Source organism: Myotis yumanensis, unplaced genomic scaffold (assembly GCF_028538775.1).
Source record: "Myotis yumanensis isolate MYYU_CA2020_CCGP unplaced genomic scaffold, mMyoYum1.0.hap1 SCAF_11, whole genome shotgun sequence".
NCBI classification, from domain to species: domain Eukaryota; kingdom Metazoa; phylum Chordata; class Mammalia; order Chiroptera; family Vespertilionidae; genus Myotis; species Myotis yumanensis.
Window position 1 is genome coordinate 64,331,019 of NW_027223762.1, and position 23,157 is coordinate 64,354,175.

The 23,157-nt window shown below is 47.0% G+C and overlaps 1 protein-coding gene, 1 long non-coding RNA gene, 1 other non-coding gene and 1 pseudogene across 3 annotated transcripts; 2 read left to right on the top strand and 2 right to left on the bottom strand.

Moving 5' to 3' along the window:
- Positions 1-4,388: 4,388 nt before the first annotated feature.
- On the top strand, positions 4,389-18,674 carry CNOT11 (CCR4-NOT transcription complex subunit 11). Its single transcript, XM_070429768.1, has 7 exons — positions 4,389-4,890; positions 7,350-7,514; positions 11,341-11,493; positions 13,288-13,490; positions 15,233-15,435; positions 17,463-17,559; positions 17,641-18,674. Exons 1-7 carry the CDS (start codon positions 4,389-4,391, stop codon positions 17,836-17,838), a joined length of 1,521 nt encoding a protein of 506 aa, XP_070285869.1. The 3' UTR covers positions 17,839-18,674.
- On the top strand, positions 15,901-15,999 carry LOC139020200 (U6 spliceosomal RNA; annotated as a pseudogene).
- Positions 18,675-20,432: 1,758 nt separating the features above from the next.
- On the bottom strand, positions 20,433-22,793 carry LOC139020131 (uncharacterized). Its single transcript, XR_011473194.1, has 3 exons — positions 22,505-22,793; positions 21,448-21,524; positions 20,433-21,309 (listed from the first exon to the last, which is right to left on the bottom strand). It is a non-coding gene; the product is annotated as an uncharacterized lncRNA (long non-coding RNA).
- Positions 22,684-22,792, bottom strand: LOC139020261 (small nucleolar RNA SNORD89). The gene has a single exon (XR_011473267.1). It is a non-coding gene; the product is annotated as a small nucleolar RNA SNORD89 (small nucleolar RNA).
- Positions 22,794-23,157: the final 364 nt, after the last annotated feature.

Consider the following 23,157-nt stretch of genomic DNA (forward strand, 5'->3'; position numbering starts at 1 on the left):
CCTAATCTCCTACTTGAAGCATCATTTGGGTTTCTGCCTGAATCAGTGCTTCCCAAATAGCTATGCTTTTGATCTCAAATAAATGCTGCTGCCTCTCACTTTGGCCTTTTACTTTTAGGTTAATAAAATAAGGGCAGAGATGAGGGGGGTGTGAACTACCAAGACATATGTTCATGAGAGCTTAGGGCTTCTACTGGGTTGAATAGAGTCTCCCCAAAATTCATGTCCACTTGGAACTTCAGAATGTGACCTTATTTGGAAATGGGGTCTTTTCAGGTGTAATTAGTTAAGATGAGATCACACCAGGTTAGAGTGGGCCCCAAATCCACTGACTGGTGTCCTCATGGGAAGGGCCTGGAAGAAAGCTATGTGATGCAGAGACAGGGACTGGAACGTGCAGCTGTGAGCCGAGGGCCAGCGGCGACGCTGCCACCAGCAGAGGCTGGGGACCAGCAGGCCTTCTCTCTAAGGCTGCGGAGGCACGGCTTCCAGACGGTCAGAGCATGTTTCTGCCGGGCTAAGCCACCCAGTGTGTGGTCACCAGGAAGTTAACTCAGGGCCTGAGTGTTCTCAGGGAATACACAGGAAGCTCTGGATATCTTAATTTTGAAAATGCTTCTACAGAAAAAAAGGTATTGTTTATTAACACGTTAAGCACCCAGCCTGTTTTGTTTTCCAGATGGGAAGTATAGTGTCAGCCACCGAACACTGACAGGGCGTTTAATGTGTTAAAAACAAAATTCACCTGAGTAAATTTGAAGGTCTAATTAGCTTTCTTAAGTGATTACTGAATTGGGCAGCATCCCATGTAGCAGCTAGAAGGGAATTCTCAGGGGCCATTCAAGATGGAAGGTTTTTACAGGAAGCAAAGTGGGCAAGGCAACTATTAACAAAAGAAAATAAGTTCATTTTGGGCAGGAATGGGAAAGGTGTGTATCATGCAGATTGCCTCTTCTTTTTATGGGGGATGGAGCGGACTGAGGGACACATTACCTTCCTGGCGCTTGACCAGAAAATTCCAACGGGTTAATTAAGATTACATTTCTGGGAGAGGGTGAAATAACAATTATGTCAGGTATTAAATCTAGGTTTGGTATCATGGGCTTTTAGCATGAGTGATGCCATTTTGCACTGTGAGACTGTAGTTTTCACTTTAACAAGTTTTTTGGGGGGCGGGGGGTAACACAATGTGCAAATATTTTGTAATATCTTAAACAGCAACACCATGCAAGCTCCGGAATGTGAACTGAAAACATTAGTTGATAAGACCCCTGTCACTTTTCCTCCAAAGATAGGTGACCTTACCTGAAGCAATTTTTTTTTTTAAAACTTTTTGTCCGACTGAGTTTCCTAGAAAAACCTTTCATTTCGTACAGGTCCGTGGAGCAGCCTCTCTTATTGTTTACTAGAGGCCCAGTGCATGGATCTGGGACCCCTTGGGAGATGTCAGACTGCTGGTTTCGGGCTGATTTCCGCAGGCCAGGCTGAGGGACACCCCGCCAGTGCAAGAATCCGTGCACTGGGCCTCTAGTATGCATATAAGATCTTTGGTTAATCTCTTCCTGCCCTTCCCTCTCCCCTCCCCCCTGAGATTCATCAGTCTGTTCCATGTTTCCATGCCTGTGCATTGAGCATCTGTCCCCTGGTGGTCAGTGTGTGTCATAGCTACTGGTCGAATGGTTGCTTAGACTTTTATATATATAGACTAGAGGCCCAGTACACGAAGTTCATGCATGGGTAGGGTCCCTAGCAGCTGCTGTTGAGGGTCTCCCTTTGCACCTGCCTTGGCCTGGTGTTGCCCACTCACCTGCTCCACCATCCCGCCAGTCCCACTCTCATCGGAGCCCATTGGGGCCGGCAGCGCTTCCATTGCCAGTGCTGCCATGTTCCATGCTGCCCCCTGGTGGTCAGCACACATCTAACTCCTGGTCAGTTGAACTCCTGCCCATAGGGACAATTTGCATATTAGCCTTTTATTACATAGGATTAGATGGGATACTGCCCAATTTATTAATCCTTAAAAAAAGCCAATTAGATCTTCAAATTCACTGGATTGAATTTTTTTAACAGCTGCTTTGGGAATGTTAATTGGCAGGATCTCTCTGAAGGACATCTAGCAAGAAACTGAAAAGCCTTAAAAATATGCATACCTCATGACCCAGCAATTTCCGCCCCTTCAATTTTACTTTAGAAGGTGGCACTTAAGTTGGTAATTACTGAGCACTGTTGAGTGCAGACTGGATTTCCAAAACTGGCCTGGTGAAAATGAATCACTGGTGAGTGAAATGCCTGCAGGCTTCTGTAGGTCCTGGAAGGAACTGGGGAAGTCTGGGAAATGCCACTGGCATTTCTCACCTCCGAGTGCACACAAGAATCACTTGCAGTGGTGTTTTTGCTTTTTGTTCTGGAATACCTGAGTCAACAGTCATCATCTCTGGGGCTGGGACCAGGCACTAAGACACCTCAGGGCTTTCAACATGCAACCAAGATCCAGGATCAGCATCCTAGGGCAGGCTAAGTAAAGAGTTGGAAAAAAAAAGTTGCAAAACAATTTTGTAAATGAGTATTTATTGGAAAACTTCTCTGAAATCTTGTTAAAATGACCATGTACAAAAGCTCTCATGCAATCTGATTCCATTTCTGCAAAATGGAGTATAAGACTGGAAATTAACTTTGGTTGAGTAACAGCTTGTTATGCCCAGATTTCAAGCCCCCAACAGAACCACCAGGGAGCACCGAGTCCGATGCAAAAGCATAGAGCCTTTATTCAAGCTGAGCTTGGTCCCTCTGCCTCCACCGACGCTGCGGCAGGATGCGAGAGAGCCCCAAGTCTTGAAAGAACAAAGATTTTATAGGGCTTGGGGTCGGGGGGTGAGGGCTCACTCGGACCACTGATTTGGCTGATTCCGGTTGGTTGAGTGAGGGCCGGGGGCTAGTGACGCAAGGGTAGGGTGCAGCTAGGGTCTGGTTACACAAAGACAGGGGGGTGGTCAGCATACTTTTGGCCTTGGGTTTGTTTCCCTTGCATTCCTATTGGCTGAGATAAGGACAGGCTGAGTAACTGATACATTCTGTGGCTTTTTCTTGGAAGAGGGGTTAGGGACCCAGCTATCAGTCCCGTTCTGTCCTTTCAAGCTCATATGCCAAAGGGGCCACAAACTAAACCTGACAAGCTGAGGGGACCTGCATGGCGGCCTTACAAACTCAGAGACTTGAAGTAACCACACAGGATGGTGTGAAATTAAAACTTTTTAAAAAATATGTATTTCTTTATTGATTTGAGAGAGGAAAGGAGAGGGAGAGCTAAAAACATCAATGAGAGAGAATCATTGATAGGCTGCCTCCTGCACACCCCCCACTGGGGAAGGAGCCTGCAACCTGGGCATGTGCCCTTGGCCAGAATCGAACCTGGGACCCTTCAGTCCGCAGGCCAACGTTCTATCCACTGAGCCAAACAGGCTAGGGCGAAATTAAAACTTTTAAGCTATTTTCCCCTAACAAAGGTCCATCTTCCCCTGAACGGAGCCCGTTGTTTATGCATCTAGGAGACCAGACCTGATAACACGCCTTTGCAATAACTAAGTAACTTCCCCTTTCCCACACCCCTTAAATCATAGGCACCCCCAACAGACCACAAACCCTCTCTGTCATCGTTAATTGCGGACTGTTAACTACCCTGCACCCGCCAAGTGAAAGAAGCAGGTGTCGATCACTCTGCTGCTCACCCAGGCCCAGAGCCCCCCTGGCTTTCTCCCGCTTCCCTAGTCTATCAGCAATGGGTTTTATGTAGCCAATCTTACGTCTTCTAATTGTAATGTATAAAGTAAGGTTCAAAAGTGCCATTTTTCGGAGCGTGTTCTCAATCCGTTGAGGTTTTGCTTCCCAGCAATTGTCAGTTTGGCTGAAATAAACTCATAAAAATTCTCTAGGGTCCCAGACCGCGTGGCTCAGTGGTTGGGCGCTTCACGGGCTCTGAGGTCGTGGGCTCGGTCCCCGGTGGGAGGCGTGCAGAAGGCAGCCTACCCGTGATCCTCTCTCTAAAATCAATAAAAACATTAAAAAGGTTTGAACGTTTCTTTCCTTGACAACACTTCCTGCGACTCCGCGGGGCGGGAGCTGCCCGGGGAGCTCGCTCAGCGGCTGCCAGACCGGAGGTGCTCTGGGGAAGGTGACGCCAGGCCCCGACCCACTTCCGGTCCCGCCTACGCCACTTCCGGATCCTCCCGTCCAGCTCCTCCCCCTCCTCCTCTACGAGGTGGCGGTTTGGCTTCCCGGCTCTGTGTGCGACGCTATCGTGAGGTGGCGCGCTTTACGGCCGGGGGCGGTGCCATCGCCGAGCCACTCCTCTGGGAGCGGTGCGGGCGGGAGCGGTGCGGCGGGCGAGGTGGATGCGTGGCGGCGGGGCGGGCGCGGCGTCTGGCCGGCTTTCCACCGCCGCGGAACAAAGTGGGCCTCGGGAGGCGGCGGCGGCACCCAGGGGCGGCCCGGGGGGCTCCGGCGGCGGCAGAGGCGCGGCGAGCGGGCCCGGGCCGGGAGGCGGCGGCCCTGCGGGCAGGATGAGCCTGAGCCCCAAGGAGCTGTCGAGCCTGCTGAGCATCATCTCGGAGGAGGCGGGCGGCGGCAGCACGTTCGAGGGCCTGTCCACCGCCTTCCACCACTACTTCAGCAAGGCCGACCACTTCCGCCTGGGCTCCGTGCTGGTGCTGCTGCTGCAGCAGCCCGACCTGCTGCCCAGCGCGGCGCAGCGGCTCACGGCGCTCTACCTGCTCTGGGAGATGTACCGCACCGAGCCGCTCGCCGCCAACCCCTTCGCCGCCAGCTTCGCGCACCTGCTCAACCCCGCGCCGCCCGCCCGCGGCGGCCAGGAGCCCGACCGGCCTCCGCTCTCAGGTGCGCGGCCGCCGCCGGGGGCGGGAGGGGGCTGCGGGGTCGGTCCTGGCGCCGAGGCTGCTCCTCTTCGGCGCCCGGCGCGCTTAGTGTCTCAGAAATCCGCCCGAGCGGCGCCGTCCAAGGACGCCGGCTGCCCCGGGTTTCAGTCTCAGACGAGTAGCCGGAGGCCGTGGCGCCGAACCGAGCCAGTGGCTGGCGAGGGCACGTTGAGCGGCGTCTGGAGACGCGGCGGCCCGCCCCGCCGGCGGTTGGGCCCTCGGATCCTGCGGGGATGGAGGTCGGCTCGGCTCGGGGCCGGGCGCTGAGAAAGTGTCCAGTGACACCTCCTGGCGCGGCCGCCTCTGAGAGGAGATGGCAGCGAGGTCGCTGGGAGGCCACCGCTCTTTTTAAGCGGCTGCTGCTCTATGGGATTCGCAGCCCGCAGCGGGGAAGGCACCGAGCGGGGTGCCGGGGGAAGGCCGCTCCGCAGGCGGGTGCTTATTCGGGGGCCCAGGGTGACGGCCGCGGGTGCTGACCGTGCAGGGGGTTCGCGGCCAGCGGGGCCCCGCCGGCAGCTCCCGGCGCCCGGAGCCCGGGTAGCGCCGCTTCTGGCCTGTTCCCTGCGGCGCTCACCCGGGGCTGCGGGAGGAGATGCCCGGACAGGCAGGGGGCTGGCTCCCGGGAAGTGCGAGATGGAGAGTGAAGGCAGCGTGCGTGCCCCTCCCCCCCCCAGGGTGCCCCTAGGGCCGAGGGGATGGGGACGGACAGGTTGGGGTTTAGGTCACAAGGCCCTTTGAATTCCTCAGGGTAGACAAAGGGGTAATGCCTTATATGATGTCATTCTCAAATCTGAGGAGTCTAAACCTAAATCTAGACAGTAGGTTTCATTGTAAACACAAATTTGCCAAGGAAGGAATCCTTGAATTGCTTATTTTATCTCTCTCTACCTCAGTTTTTTATCTGTGAAAATGCAGACAGTTCCTAGCTGGTAGAATTATTATGAGTAAAAGTATTTCTTGGTAAGTGCTACCCCCTATCAGTCCTACTTTTATTAAATTAGCTGGGGGTGGTGCTCACATACCCAGCAGGGAGTGTCAGGCCCAGGCTAGGTGCCCAGCCGAGGGGGAGCCTCCAGTGGGTGCGCCCTGATGCGGAGCCAGGGTCGGGAATGGATGGGAGTAAATAAGAAGGCTTCCCTGAACCAAGAAAGGCGTGGGCTGGCTGGAGAGACATACACAGTCCACAGTGTGGTCGGGCTGTGCCTGATGCTGCCTGCAGATGCTGGGGGCACAGGGACAGCTGCCTGTGGCCTGCCGGCTCCCAGGAGGGACGCTTTTTAAAAAAAATGTATTTTATTGATTTTTTACAGAGAGGAAGGGAGAGGGATAGAGAGTTAGAAACATCGATGAGAGAAACATCGATCAGCTGCCTCCTGCACACCCCCCACTGGGGATGTGCCCGCAACCCAGGTACATGCCCTTGACCGGAATCTAACCTGGGATCCTTGAGTCCCCAGGCCAACGCTCTATCCACTGAGCCAAACCGGCCAGGGCAGGAGGGACGCTTTTGCTGGGTCCTGATGGGAGGTGGTGGCGGGGAGGGAGGGGGCCCTGCAGGTCTCAAAGAATGTGGAATACTGGGCGTCTTGAAATCTGGAATCAGAAGCTGAGAGAGGTTGTGCAGCTGCAGCGTCGGACACATGGATTGGAGGGGAATTCAAGAGACGAGATTAGGGAAGTGGGCCAGGACCAGATTACGAAGGTTTTATCATGGTGCAGAAGTCTGGCTTTAATTCTGTGTAAACAGGTTCAGTAGTGTAAGCAGATTCGTTCCTAGAAATGTAACTAAAAGGTAAGTGGGAGTGTGGACTAAGGGCACTGGGTCAGCAGGAGTCAGAACTGGTTGCTTGGAAACCAGGAAGGCTGTCTGTGTGTCCCAGCAGGAGGAGGCCAGGGGATGGCCCGGTGTTTGGGTGGGTGCGCAGCTGAAGGTGGGACGGGAGGAAGCGGACAGCCCTGGAGATGGGAGATGGGAGGTGGGAGCTGCGCTGCCTCCGGGAGGGGAGGAGGCCAGGAGGGGAGGGGAGGGCATGGGCGCGCTGCTGGTGGTGGCTTCCGTCTCCAACCTCCGCACAGTGGCTGGTAGCAGAGGAAAAGCATTGCTGAATGTTGCAGTTTTACATTTGTTTTCGCTTGCGGGACGGAAGCTTTATTTAGCCTTCGCTGGAATTGAGGCATGTTAAAAACAGAATTCTTAATTACAGAAATCTTAACTGTCATTGATATTGCCACAAATCATAGCATTTCAAATGACATTTAATTACATTTTCATAAATGTATATATTTGAGTAACTGAAACTTAAAATAATTTTGTCTTTTAACATAAGTTGAGATGGCAAGTAGCAAATGCTAATTTTACCAGATTCGTGTTAATTTTTTAAAATAACCACTGGAGAAATTGTTATACATCTTTATTTACAGGATTTTTACCTCCTATAACTCCGCCAGAAAAGTTTTTTCTTTCCCAGCTAATGCTGGCACCCCCAAGGGAACTCTTCAAAAAGACACCTCGGCAGATCGCACTGATGGATGTCGGGAACATGGGCCAGTCTGTGGACATTAGCGGGCTTCAGCTAGCCTTGGCTGGTAAGGAGGGATGGGTGATTTGGGCATTTTTGTGTATTATATTAGGAGTTTTTTCTTAAGTTACTCCACTTAACATGCAGGTCTGTGGCTGCGCTAAAAGATTAGTATTTTCCTTGAAAAACACAGTTCCAGTACTTTTGCTGGGTACTGATGGGAGGCGGTGGTGGGGAGGGAAAGGCACTTGGAGTATTGGATGTCTTGAAATCTGGAATCAGAAGCTGAGAGATTTTGTGCAGCTGGAGTGTAGGATACATGGATTGGAGGGAAATTCAAGAGACAAGAATAGGAAACCCTTCATAATCTAGGTTCATTTTGAGTTTTCACTTGAATGGATTGCTTTTTCAATTTAAGAAGAACACTGAATAAAATTGTTTGTTAAAAACATAAAAAAATGTTCCTCATGTCAGTTTTGCTCAAAGTGAGATCACACATTCAATGCAATTCCTATAAAAGGTATGTTTTGCAAAAATAGAAAAACCCATCATAAAATTCATATGGAATCTCAAGGGATGCTGAGTAGCCAAAGCAGTGTTCTCAGGGCACCATTGTTGAAAATGGTTTGACCGTATATGGGAGGATTTATTCCTGGCACTTCTGTTCTGTATCATGGCTTACGTGTCTGTTTATTCCGGGGCACACTTCTGAGTATAGTGGCTCTATAATGAGTTTTGAGAATAGGAAGTGCGAGACCTCCATTTTGTTCTTCTGTTTCAAGATTGTTTGGGCAACTTCTGTGCTACACATATAAGCAAATGCATGGGCACTGCTCAAACAGAGGTGTGATGTGATAGAAAAAAGGGCACCTTCTTGAACTGGGCAGAAGGAGTGAAGGAGAGGCACCTGCTTGCTTGCTCTAAGCAAAAACACAGATGCTCGAGTCTTATGCTTGAGGGTGATTCACTAGGGAAACTGATATGTAGCCAGATTGGTGGACCCTTGGCCTTGTGATTAAATGAACCACAGTATTGATTCTGACAGGGCCCCAGTCATAGACTAATGCACCTGTGACATTTGGCTGCTTATATAAGGTGACATCTTTCCGCAAACTGTTTTCCTTGCAGCATTCTGACCTCCTTTTTTAACTGCTGGGTATTAGCAGTATAATAATGGTTATTTTTTGAAATCCAGAAAAATCTTTTCAAGACTTTTCAGATTGAAGGTACACAGAAGTGCTTATTATTCTCTAGTGCCAGATACAATCTATTAACAGAAATAAAATGATTATTTCCAAAACCAAAGATAGTATGAAAACGGGGTACAGAGGTGATCGACAATTTCAGGGACCTCACCTTCAGAAGTAATACATAGCTTGAGGAGGCCAGCTTTGTATTCAGTAATGTGAGAATCAAATCTGATCCCTCAACTTGTGATGACGAGTCAGCCTGTGAGAAGTTTTAAAGTATGTCAAGCTCAGAAAGGAATATATGACTAGAGTAGGATTGAGAAGCTGGGCCGAGTGGCTGGCCAAGCCTGCTGCTGCGGTCCCCTACCCAAGTTTAAGATGTCACAAGCCATTCATTTCCCAAGTGGGGGAAGAAAAAGCCAAGTCCACCTATCTTATCTGGAACTAGCGACACAGATCATCTTTGCAGAGGCCTGAGATTCCGATCTCTCAGTGGGATCCATGGACCGAAGGTGTGGTGAGTGAGTGAGATGTGTGTGAATCCAACCAGAAATGGAATTGCCGGATCATATGGTAGCTCTATTTTTAATTTTTTGAGGAACCTCCATACTGTTTTCTATAGTAGCTGCACCAACTTACATTTCCTCTAACAGTACACAAAGGTTCCCTTTTCTCTATATCCTTGCCAGCATTTATCATCTCAACTCTTAATATATATTTTGAAATTTAAGAATTAAAAGAAATATTTTTATTGGTTTCAGAGAGGAAGGGAGAGGGAGAGAGAGATAGAAACATCAGTGATGAAGGAGAATCATTGATCGGCTGCCTCCTGCATGCCCCACACTGGAGATTGAGCCCACAACCTGTGCATGTTTCCTGATGGGAAATCGAACTGTGACCTCCTGGTTCATAGGTCGAAGCTCAACCACTGAGTCACACCAGCCAAGCTTTTTTTTTTTTTTAATTGATTATCTTTTTGAGAGAGAGAGAGAGAGAGAAACATTGGTTTGTTATTCTACTTATTTATGCATTCATTGGTTGCTTATTGTATATGCCCTGACCGGAGATCAAACATACAACCTTGGCATATTGGGGTGACGCTCTAACCAACTGAGTACCTAACCAGGTTTCTTGTTTTTGATAATAGCCATTCTGCCATGTGTGTGGTGATATCTCATGGCTTTGATTTCTATTTCCTTGATGATTAGTGACATTGAGCATCTTTTCATGGCCATCTGTCCTTTTTGGAAAAATGTGTATTCAGACTGTTTGCCCATTTATTTGGATTTGTTTTGTTTTGTTTTGTTAATCCTCACCAGAGGATATTTTATCCATTGATTTTTAGAGAGTGGAGGGGAGGAAGGTGGGTTCGGGGGAGGGAAGGAGAGAGACTGAGAGAGAGAGAGAGAGAGAAAGAAAAAGAGAGAGAAAGGATGAAAGGAAGGAAGGAAGGAAGGGAAAGAAAGGAAGAGCAAGAAAAAGAGCCTGGTTGTCCTGGCTCAGTGGTTGAGCGTTGACCTATGAACCAGGATGAGGGCACAGGCCCGGGTTGTGGGCTGGATCCCCAGTGGCACGTGCAAGAGGCAGCCAATCAATGATTCTCTCTCATCACTGATGTTTCTATCTCTCTCTCCCTCTCCCTTCCTCTCTGAAATCAATAAAAATATATTTTAAAAAAGAAAGAAAGAGAAACATCGATGTGAGAAAGACACATTGATTGGTTGCCTTCTGCACCCACCCAGACAGGCCGGGGAAGCAAACCTACAACCCAGGTACATGTCCAGGACTGGGAACCCGCGATGCTCTAACACTGAGCCACACCCACTGGCCAGGACGCCCATTTTTTAATTGGATTGTTTTTTGATGTCGAGTTGTAAGTATATATTCTATGTATTGGATACACGTTCTTCATCTGCTCTACAGCTGATGGGCGTAATGATGCTGTGGACATTGTTGTGTATCGTCCTGGTGCACGCGTGGCAGTTTCTGCTAGATGGGACGATAAGCACACGGGAGACTGATCAAGTAGTGGGGCTTGGTTTTCACGTTGCTGTGCCAGTTTTCATGCCCATTAGCAGTGTGCCAGTCACCCGACAACTTCCTCTGCATTTGATAACGTCAGGCTTGTTAATTTCTGCCAATCTGGTGGGTGTGTAATAATACCTTGTGTTTTAACTGATTTCTCCCTGGTTCCTAATGGGATTGAGAATATTTTTCAGATGTTCATTGGCCATTCAGGATTTATGGTTTTTGTTTGTTTTTATTATTTCTAATCTTCACCTGAGGCTATGTTTTTATGGAGTTTTGAGAGAGAGGAAGGAAGAGGAAGGGAGAGAAACACCGATTGGTTGCCTCCCTCACGCACCCCAACCAGGGATTGAACCTCAATCTGGGTATGTGCCCCGATGGGGAATGGTATCATTGACCTTTTTGGTGCATGGGACAATGCCCCACCCAACTGAGTCACACCAGCCAGGTCCAGGCTTTTAGGTTTTTAAAAATAAAACTCTTGTTGAAGTCATTGGCCCATGTTTTCCCATTTTTAAAAACTGATTTGTAGGTGTTTTGAAGAAAAATACACACATTCTGGATCTGGCCCTTTGCACATGTGAGGCAGGTAGCTTTCCGCAGTTAGTAGCCTGTCTTTTCATTCTCCTTGAGGTGCCCTTAATTTTAAAATGTCTCCGTTTTTGACCTTTTCAGAACGCCAGTCTGAATTGCCAACCCAGAGTAAGGCTGGCTTCCCCAGTGTTCTCAGTGACCCAGACCCCGACTCTTCTAATTCTGGATTTGACAGCTCCGTTGCCTCTCAGATCACGGAAGCTTTAGTCAGTGGACCGAAGCCAGCTATTGAAAGTAGGTACATGTTTCATACTCTTGGTTTTATTTTATCATCGTCCTGAGTTGCTTTTCTAAAACATTGTTAGTTTCGTTGCTGCTTAAACTAGAATCTAGTGAGAAACTCTTTAGTGGAGTGTCTAGAGGGCCGTGGGGACCCTTGGTGAAAGTTACCTTCTGTAATGAAATCACAGTATCTGTCATCAGCGCATGTGAAGATACACATTCTCCGATTTTACTGAAATGAGACTATTTTGTAGCTTATTATTATACCTCTTTATTAATTTTATCACTATCATTATTTTCTCCATTGTATAGTTTTCCTGATCTTATAGTTCTTAATTTAAAAAAAAATCCATTGAACTTGAAGTATTAGAGTGGCATCTTGTGGTTTTATAGGCTTCTGTGTGGTTTTACTGGTGAAGGCCTGCCTTCTGCTCAGGGGTGAGAACAGGTTCTTCAGATCGCAGCGTCCCCATGAGCCTGAAGCTCACACTGACTCTGTGCCGTTTACAGTAAGTCTCAGCCGGTCACAGGTGTGCCTGAAGCTCATGCACCCGGTGTGTAGCTCACACGTGCCAGGACCAGCGTTGATGCCTGGGCCACGGGAGGCAGGTGACAGCAAACCTGCAGACACCGGTCAGGGCACCAGGCATCCCTCCTGCGGGAACCTGACACACGGTGTCGTGCTTCCCATGAAGTGTTAAAAACTGATTCTGTTGGAAAGAGCTTCAGCGGCTAGTTCTGCGATGTAAATGAAGAGAGAGTGTGACATACGGTGTTAGTTCTTAGCCAGAAAACAGACATTTTCAGTAAACTAGAGTACGCTCTCAGATTTTGCAGGGGCTAGGATCCAGAGGAACGAGCCATCAGCCCTGTGTGGAGACCAAGGTGTGGAATTTGTTTAGCAGAAGTTCCAGCCAGCATTATTTTAGTGGGTTTCTAACTTAGAGAGCAATCATGTTTTATGAAATAGGTGAAGTGTTGAGTCACTTTATTTTCCTGTTGTACTTTTACTGTTTTATGAAAATGAATATGGTATTTGTGAATTTATGGAAGTCTTCAGATTCATTTGAAAATGTCAAATCAACCATACATTTTAAAAAATATTTATTTTTATTGATTTCAGAGAGCAGAGGGGGAAAGAGATAGAAACATCAATGATGAGAGAGAATCATTGATCAGTTGCCTCCTACACGCCGCCTACTGGAGATTGAGCCCACAGCCCTGGCATGTGCCATGACCAGGAATCGAACTGTTTCCTCCTGGTTCATAGGTTAATGTTCAACCTTGAGCCACGTGACCTCCTTGTTCATAGGTCGACACTCAACCACTGACATTTCATCTCCATGTAATTTGCCACTTCAAGGTTGTAAGATGCAAAGGCTGAACTACTAGTACACAGCCTAGTGGTCTCAGGATAGAATAGTGGTAACTAAGAATAGGATGAGTGAGATCAAATAGGGTTTCATTTTCCCGAGAGACTGTCACCAGTAGGGCAGGTTGTGTCCTTTGCATTGAGTGGTAAGCATGCTCGAATGAAGGTTGTCAGCTCCTGGTGCCTCTCTTTTCCAGAAATACAGCCATTTGGTCTCTGGCATAATAATGTGTGTGCTTCACTTTCTTTGTATCATGAATGAACCCTGACCTATATCCCTTCTGCTTCTGGTTTTGAAGCCACAGTTTTATCATGTTATTCTTATTAAAAGGGTGTTAGTCTACTTCATTAAGTGAAACGCGTGTAGATGCACACAGATGTGTGCAGTGTGAACTCACTGATAGAAGCAGTCACGTGTTACTTCTCATTTACAGGCCATTTTCGGCCAGAGTTTATTCGTCCACCACCTCCACTCCACATCTGTGAGGATGAGCTGGCATGGCTGAACCCAACAGAGCCAGACCATTCCATTCAGTGGGATAAATCCATGTGCGTTAAGAATAGCACAGGTGTAGAGATCAAGCGAATAATGGCCAAAGCCTTCAAAAGCCCCTTATCTTCTCCTCAACAAACACAGGTAAACCTTTTCTTTAATCCGTCAGGCATTGATTTTTGTTTTCTCATCATGTGGTAAGTGACCCCTAGGGCAGTGATGGCAAACCTATGACATGCGTGTCAGAGGACACGCGAACTCATTTTTTTGGTTGATTTTTCTTTGTTAAATGGCATGTAAATATATAAAGTAAATATCAAAAATATAAGTCTTTGTTTTACTATGGTTGCAAGTATCAAAAAATTTCTATCTGTGACACAGCACCAGAGTTAAGTTAGGGTTTTTCAAAATGCTGACACGCCGAGCTCAAAAGGTTCGCCATCACTGCCCTAGGGTGATCTGAAGCGCTGCTCTGCCCGCCCACGGGTGGGGCAGGAGCTTGGTGACTAACCATGTGCCCAGGTTTGTTTAGGGTCAGTGTGACTTTGGGAGAGGGGGAGGGGCTTTTTTGGCACTTGGCTCCCGGTATGTGCCAGCCAGACAATCCATGTGGCTGGACAGGAACTTCCTGAGGGTGAGCGACTTCTCAGCCTGTCATGGGGGAGGAAGGAGGAAGCTCAGGTGGTAAACTCGCCCCATCACACCGCTGGGTAGGAGTGCGGTTGAGGCTCACAGTGGGCCCCGCTGCCCTTGAGGGAAAGGCAAGGACACCCTGTGGGTGGCGTCTGGTTGGTGACTCCTGTTCAGGTCGCACATTCACATTAGACCCTGTCAGGAGATGCTGACATCTCCAGTGCAGTGACCACCAGAAATACTCCTTTCAGAGTCAGGTAGGCAGCTGTTTGTAGTTCACTTTACTTACTAGGCAGCCCAGAAGCACAGTCCACTCTGGTACATAAAGTACATAGGGGACAGAACATAGACAATTTTAAAGTAAAAGTAATTGATTATTTGGCAGGAAAAAAATTGTTTTTGAATTACAAGTATGCTTGTGGCTTGAACCATAAATACTGCAAAGGGGTGGATTGCAAGAAAGCCCCCCCTCCCCACGCTACTCCCCCCTCCCCAGCCTGCTCCCCGCTCCCCTGGCTACTCCCCCCTCCCCAACCTGCTCCCCCCTCCCCACCCTGCTCCCTCTCCAGGCTTCCTTTTCCCACCTGGAGCGGGGCTGTGCAGTTGTTTAGATGTCCCTCAATTCTCTACGGTCTAGGTTTTTTAGGGGAACTGGTTGGTAAATAAAATTATTTTTGACAGAAAAAGAAACCCACAAAGGACTTAAGGACGATGTTGTTACAATCCACTTATTTTATTCAACCAGACAATATTGAGTCTGGCTTAATTCCCAGGAGGAATCACTGGCATATTTATAAACTGTCTTAATTTATCGCCCTGGCCGGGTGGCTCAGTTGATTGGAGTGTCATCCCGTATACCACAAAGATTGTGGGTTTGATTCCCAGTCAGGGCACATACCTACGTTTCTGGTTTGATCCCTGGTTGGGACGCACACAGGAGGCAACCAATTGATGTCTCTCTCTCTCTCTCTCTCTCTCTCTCTCTCTCTTTCTCAAAATCAATAAAACGTATCCTCAGGTGAGGAAAAAGTAACAATAATAGAGGGGTTTATATTTTAAAATCATTATAATTCAGATGTAAATTGAAAAATACCAAGTCATTATGATCATGTATTTCAGGGAAGAAATTTATGAAGTTGGTTTAATGCAGGTAATTTTGTAGCTGCTTGTAAATAAAATATGCATTTTTGTATGCAGCAAAGAGAATGCTACTTTGACTCAAGAACCTCTTTTTTTTTAAAAAAAAAACTTAGCTCCTTGGTGAGTTGGAAAAAGACCCCAAACTTGTTTATCATATTGGCCTCACGCCAGCCAAGCTTCCTGACCTGGTGGAGAACAACCCTCTTGTCGCCATAGAGATGCTGCTGAAGCTGATGCAGTCCAGCCAGATCACCGAGTACTTTTCAGTCCTGGTCAATATGGATATGTCTTTACATTCCATGGAAGTGGTGAACCGGTAAGTCCCTACTCGTGGCCAGACGGGCGGTGTAGAGACCTGATTACATGGCCAGCAGGGAAAAACGACCACAAAGTTTTTTCTGGTCTTAGCCTGAGAAAACCCAATAAATTAAATATCTGAGCCTTAGTGTTCACTGCATGTAAATTTAGCATCCCCAGGAAAGAACCCAGAGGGTAGGATTTCAAATATTTAGCATTAATCCTATGTAATAAAAGGCTAATATGCAAATCGACTGAACAACTGGTCGCTATGACGTGCACAGACCACCAGGGGGCAGGCGCTCAGCCAGAAGCCCTGAGCCTAGTACATAGCTGGTGAGCGCAGTGGCAGTGGTGGGAGCCTCTCCTGCCTCCATGGCAGTTGGACATCCCCCTAGGGCTCCTGGACTGAGAGAGGGCACAGGCTGAACTGAGGGACCCTCCCCCGCCCCGCGCCCCCCCCCCCCCCAAGTGCACAAATTTCGTGTACTGGGCCTCTCATATACTGTAATTGGAACGATACAGATTAGCATGGCCCCTGTGCAAGGATGACATGCAAATTCGTGAAGCATTCCATGTTTAAAGAAGAAAAAAAAAAACATGTCCTTTTAAGTTAATCAACTAGTGAAAAAAGTCTAGCTGAAGCCAGGTGACCCCAAGTAGGAGAGTGTTTCTTTGTGGGGTGGGAAAGGCAGCATGAGGTTTTAGCTGTACTTTCTGTTACTGGTGCAACTGGTGAGCTGCGCATTTAAAACACGCTGCTTCGCCTGCCTTCTCCTTGAGGCCTGTCCTGTGCCCTTAGACCGCTCTTCTTAGGGCTGCGTTCTGTCAAGTCCAGGGGTGGGCCGAGCCGAGGGCTCCTTCTTCCCTCACCACGTTCTTGTGGAAGTTACTGTCAGACATTTGCACTTGGTCCAAGAATCACTCAGTAATCTCAGGAACAAGATCTGCTTTGTGCCCCCCCCCCCCCAGAGATCGTGAGTCACTCTTGAGTGTGAAGCAGCTGTGGCCGCAGCAGCCTCTGGTGATGTTTCCTTAGAACCCTAGTTCCTCAAGGCCCAATGGATAAAGTTCTAGACTTAGGAATGTTTTGTTTCTTCCAGAAATGCATACTGTATAGTTAGCATGCATACCTTTTTTTATTTTTCCATAAACATTCCCTAGAGTCCTTTTAAAAATACCAACTTCCCCTTTTGAGACTCTAAACCAGGGGTGGGCAAACTTTTTGACTCGAGGGCCACAATGGGTTCTTAAACTGGACCAGAGGGCCGGAACAAAAGCATGGATGGAGTGTTTGTGTGAACTAATATAAATTCAAAGTAAACATCATTACATAAAAGGGTACGGTCTGTTTTTTTTTTTTAGTTTTATTCATTTCAAATGGGCCGTAGTTTGCCCACGGCTGCTCTAAACTGATCTCCCCATACCCTGCCTTTTGTTAACCTTCAGCCAGGTGCCCCCTCCCATCCCCCACGAGGTCTGAAGGCAAAGGTCCTGAGTACCCTGTGAACCCCTGGCTCCAAGCTTTACTCAGACCATTGACACCTCTACTGAAGTGTCAATTTAAGTCATTCGTCCTTTTAAGACTTTTCCCAACTCTTTTCACTTACATTATTACTCTTTCTAGCACTTAAGTTATATTGTACAGTTTAGTTACTAAACTTACACCTCCCTCACACACACTGCTTTGCATAGCACTTATATGTAATCAGAGTTTAGTAAATGAATGGAATCATTGTCAGGGTTATTAGAGCTTGGAAAATAACTGAATTATGATTCAGCCAAAACAGACATGGTGCTCACAGAATTGGTTGCTTAATGAGTGATTACAATGCATAATGCAAAGTGACACTTACAAAATGCAAGTGTCATTTATTAACAGATGGGCATGGCTCTTAGGGTTATTTCCGTAAGTATATTTAAAACTAGCTAAATTGGTCGTCAGAAATTTACACGAGAAGACCAAAGGAAACGTGCTATCTTATGGTTAACAATGTTCTTTGATGTGAGGATATAAAATAACCCTACTCTTCTACTCTGACACAGACTGACTACAGCTGTTGACCTACCTCCTGAGTTCATCCACCTTTACATATCAAATTGCATCTCTACTTGTGAACAGATTAAGGATAAGTATATGCAGGTAACCAATAGAAATTTTAGTAAATTTTATAAATAAGCTGCCAAGAAAATGGGCACACAGAATTTTTCTTTTCTTTTTCAGAATCGTTTGGTGCGTCTGGTGTGTGTCTTTCTTCAATCCTTGATCCGTAACAAAATCATCAACGTGCAGGACTTGTTTATAGAAGTGCAGGCGTTCTGCATTGAGTTCAGTAGGATCCGAGAAGCTGCCGGCCTTTTCCGGTTGTTGAAGACATTGGACACTGGGGACACGCCTTCCGAGACCAAAATGTCAAAGTAGTACCTCATCAGCACCACCTGTTGTTCAGCTGTGCTGTGATCTCAGTTTTAACTGTTATAATCCTGAGTAGATTTTTTGTTGTAATACATATAAACAACACTTTAGCTACTTAAAGCAAAGCTTAACTTTCCTGGGTGACTTTTTCCTTCAGAAGAATTTTTGGTAAGAACTTGAAATATGTCTTTAGGTGTCTTACAGAAGGAATGGTTATCCAAAGAAAGATTATTGCAAAAAAGTAGGTAAGGTCCTTAGCACTAAAAAGCAAGGTGTTTTTGTTAAAATAAATTGCAGGCTTCTGATTAAGAATCCAGCTTTCCTAAAGTTCCGATGTTAAACGTATTTAATGAGAGAAAATGACGACTAAGACTTCGCTGTACTGACCTTGAGGTGAAATCAGTTGAATGTTTTTGGGTCAAGTGGCAAACAGAAGGTTGATCCTTGAACCCATTACGAAGGTAACTCTTTTCATTAAGCAGAGTTTGAACCAAGGACATACTTGTAGCTTTATCCTTTCTTGTTTTGAGGACTTAACAGATATAACAAGAATAAATTCATTTCCTGGGCCTCTTAAAACACGAGAAGTCTTAGAAACCTTGATCAGGGTTATAACAGCTGGTATAGTTTGTTTTTTTTTCTCGAGATGTTCTTTAGTTCAGTTACGAGTCTAGGATAGTAATTTTTGAGGAGAAACATCGTCTGTACTTTGGGGAGGAATCTCCATGTAAAATAAACTGCTTGCTCTGCTGGGGGTGCAGGTGCCGACTGAGAAGCAGGAGGGCATCGTGTGGGCTCAGGACAACAGTGCCTTATATTAAAGTTGTTTTTTATAAACTCTATGATCAGAATGTATTTTTTTCTTGAAGAAATTGTGAAAAATTATTCATATACCGAGGTATTTTCAAAGCATGTACAGTCAAACCTTGTTTCTTAAACGTCTCTCATCTCGAACAATTCAGTTCTCAATGGAAAAAATGTCTGTTGTGGAACCAAACTTTAGTTTTTGACTGCTGAGCTGTGAATATTTCCATGAAATGGATGAGTAGCAGTTTTAAGATATTAAGAGGCATCAAGAGTGCTACTGAGGCTAAGGGTGTGAAAGAAGCAATGACCACAGGCAGTTGAAGAGGCAGGAAAACTGGCTGATTTGGGTGAAGGAAAAGCAGTTTGCCTGTGGCAGCATTTCCAGGCAGTGACATGTGACCAAGCGAAGATGCCACAGGCTGCCCTGAAAGACACCCCTGGACCAGTGCTGAAGGGGGTGGTTTGATAAATGTAAGAAAAGACGTGTTTGTTCATAGGTTAAACAGTGCGTTAGACATGTATCGTATATAAAAAAGGTTAAAACGGAATCATTTAGGGCCCTGGAATGGATTAATTCAATTTACATTATTTTTAATGTGGAAAATGGTTCGGTTTTTGAACAAATCACTTCTGCAACAGCCTTCTGAACAAATTAAGTTTGAGCCCCGAGGTTCCACTGTATTTTATAGAGAAACCAGAGGCCTGATGCACGAAATTCGTGTGCAGGGGGGGCAGTCCCCTCAGCCCAGCCTGCACCATCTCGCAATCCTGGACCCCTCGGGGGATGTCAGGCCTAAACCGGCACCTGGACATCCCTGTTGCAATCCGAGACACCGCATGCACCAGTGACCATGCTTTTCATGCAGGTGAAAGGCATCTTGCTGTTGTATGGGCAGCGACATTTCCCCCCCGATTATAACATGATCCTTCTGAGGCAGTAGTACCATTTTCCCCATCTTATGGGTGGAAAAACTGAAGCAGAGACACAGTTATGTGTCAGAATCAGGGCTGACCAGAAAATGTGCAAGCCAGAGTCCATGCATGTCATCGCTGCATCATCCTGTTTTTTCAGTGTTAGAGTAGCCTTGCCAGATTTTAATTTTTAAATTTAAGGGACTGTTCCCAATATATAAGATAGGGTCCCTGAGCCTGACCCGCGATTAGGGCCATCTGCGGGGTGACCGGCGGGTGGGGCGACCCCCTGCTGGCACCTGCCTTGGCTTGGCAGCCTGGTGCTACCTGCTAGCCAGTCGCCTCCCTCTTGGAGGTGTTGAGCGTCTGCCCCCTGGTGGTCAGTGCACATCATAATGACCGGTTCCACCATTCGGTCGATTTGCGTATTAGGGTTTTATTATATAGACTAGAGGCCAGTGCATGGGGAGGGGGAGGGTGTCCCTCAGCCCAGCCTGCACCCTCTCCAATCTGGGACCCCTTGGGGGATGTCTGACTGCCAGTTTAGGCCCAATCCCAGCAGTCAGACATCCCTCTCACAATCCGGGGCCGCTGGCTCCTAACCACTCACCTGCCTGACCACCCCTAACCACTCTGCCTGCCAGCCTTCTCGCCCCCAACTGCCACACCCTGCTGGCCTACTTGCCCCCAACTGCCCTCCCCTCCCCTTCCCTCCTGGCCTGATCACCCCTAACAGCCTCTGCCCCGGCCCAGCCACCATGGCTTTGTCTGGAAGGTCTCCAGGTCTAATTAGCATATTACCCTTTTATTAGTATAGATTATCTTCCAGTCCAGTGGTAGGCAAACTCATTAGTCAACAGAGCCAAATATCAACAGTACAATGGTTGAAATTTCTTTTGAGAGCCAATTTTTTAAAAAAATATATTTTACTGATTTTGTACAGAGAGGAAGGGAGAGGGCTAGAGAGTTAGAAACATCGATGAGAGAGAACATATCGATCAGCTGCCTCCTGCACACCCACCACTGGGGATGTGCCCGCAACCAAGGTACATGCCCTTGACTGGAATCGAACCTGGGACCCTTCAGTCTGCAGGCTGATGCTCTATCCACTGAGCCAAACCAGTCAGGGAGAGAGCCAAATTTTTTAAACTTAAACTATATAGGTAGGTACATTGTTATTAACTTAATTAGGGTGCTCCTAAGGCTTAGGAAGAGCCATACTCAAGGGGCCAAAGAGCTGCATGTGGCTCACGAGCCGCAGTTTGCCGACCACAGTTCCAGTCCAATCTTCAGCAAAAAGTTCAAGAAAACCAAGCCTAGTGATGTGAAGTACAAGTTTCAATCTTACAACGTTTGAAAAGTAACACTCCTGGTTTATAATAAATTTCATCTCAGGTATATCCTGAGGAAGTAAGGGACTTATAAATATATTTGCTTAAACTAAGGATCCAAGCTGATGTGCCAAGAGCACCTTCAGACGTCCGCTTCCTCTCCCTCAATGAGGGCATCACGGTTTTGCATACTAGCATTGGGGGAACAAAAGTTCATGATTCAAATACTTTTTAAATGGCAGTTTCCACCACTGCCCGCTGGAGGAGTGCGGCCGCAGGCCCTCTGATGTCCTTTTTTTTTTGGTACAATCAACTTTTAAGTGCTTGCAGACAAGTTCAATTTAACTTATTAAAAACAAAAACAAAAACCCAACATCTTGAATTCTCTGGATTTCCTAGTTCCATTGCTTTAATGTCTTCAAGGCACCTGTTAAAAAGAAGACAATACTGAGTAACAGGGCAAAAGAAGTTACTTCAAAAAGAATATTTGGGACCCTAAATTATAACTATTTGAAATACACTTCTCTAATTATTCACTGAAGCAATAAGAAATGGTATCACTCACCGATCTTAGAGAGCACACACTCTCCTGTAATTCTAAGCAGCATGCACCGTCCTACACAATTTGGGATGATCCGCCTTCTGGTGGAGAGAGAGGGGCAAAAGTGGGTTCACAGTTGAGTATGAAAAACAGCTTATTCTTGTATAATTTATTACTGTTTTACTTTCCATGTGAACAACTGTAAATCCACTTTTGACCCACCCTGTAATTTAAATAATATTTTGAGTGACATCCCTTTAAGATCACATTTTAAGGGTCTGGAAACCAATGCATGGAAGAACTTTTTACATATCCGCTCAAGTTCTTGCACCCTCGACCCAAGACACTTTGCTGATTCATTTTCTGTCTGGTCTGTCTGCAGTCACTGCTGTTCTCGGGAACAAACAAGATGCTTCTGAAAGCAGTTCCACAGCCTGGACGCAGGCACTGCACTCGGCCACACACACAAGCTGCGGCTCAGCAAAACGAATGGGCTGGTTCTCTGGTCTTACATTAATTTTAAATTAATGCAAATACCTTTCTCAATTCACAACTTCATATTCGTTAGAATAAGTACATTTCTAGCTGTATGTTGACACTGTAGAAATTTCACTTTTACAATACACATCGGTACTTTTGAAAATGAAATCCGTTTTTAAAACTTCAAAAACTAAACTAAGCAGGAAAGGTGTGGGGGTTTTATTTTTTTTTTATTTTTATTTTTTTGCAGGCGCCCAGATGAGGGGCTAAGACTTTATTGCCATCAGCTCCAGGCTCCGCGTGGTGCGGGGTTTTCTAACTGGTTACGTCCCAGAAGCACCACGTGTCTTATGCTGTGAGACCAGCTTTGCTTCAGGCCGGCATCCTGTGCTCTGTAAACCAGAGCAGGGTTTACACTGAGTGAAGAAACTGCTCTCACCAGCACAGCCAGCCACACGTTCTAATGAGGGACAGGGCCTACTGACCACCTCAGCCTCCACTGCGCAAATGCACCTCAATCTGCTCACAAGAAACTTGCTCAACGAAGCTCTGTGAATGGGGGACCAGTCACCCCGGGTCCTTCCTCCAGATGGGGACACACCTGTTCTCGAACGTCTGTTACGGTCACGTTTCAGCAAGTATAGGGAAAGCACACAGAGAGGCACCTAGTCCTCACTGAGAGCTAGCGCTGTCCAAGAGTCATTCTTTTATCTTAAAACCATCTGAGCCCTGGCAGCCCTTCTCGGAAAGCGCGCCCCAGCCCGAGGCTTGCGTGCCGTGACTGAGGTCAGACCATGTTCGCTTCAGGAGGCTTTGTCATCGTGCAGCCGCAGAGAGCAAACCGCCGGCGAGCACTGCGATTCGGCCTTTCCTGTCATCACTCCTCAGTAACAGGCTCTGCACGAGAGCACAGCGCGAGGGGGGGAGTACCTGATGTGCCGCTTGCACGCTGTGCAGCTCAGGGGCGCAAGGCGGGTGGCAGGGGTGCGGCCAGTCCTCCTTCCCAGGCTGCCTGCAAAATTTCAAAGTTAAAACCTTACACATTATTTGCGAACAAATGACTTTTATGACAACTGTTAGGAAAATGATCATACTGACATCATAACCCCAAACTACCTGATTTAGCATACCCTTTCTTCAATCACATCCCCCATATTTCTAGCATTCTTTTAATCCATACCCAAGGACACGTTTTTATTGATTTTTAGGGAGAGAAACATGGAAGGCCCCCCCTCCCCCCAACCCAGGAATTGA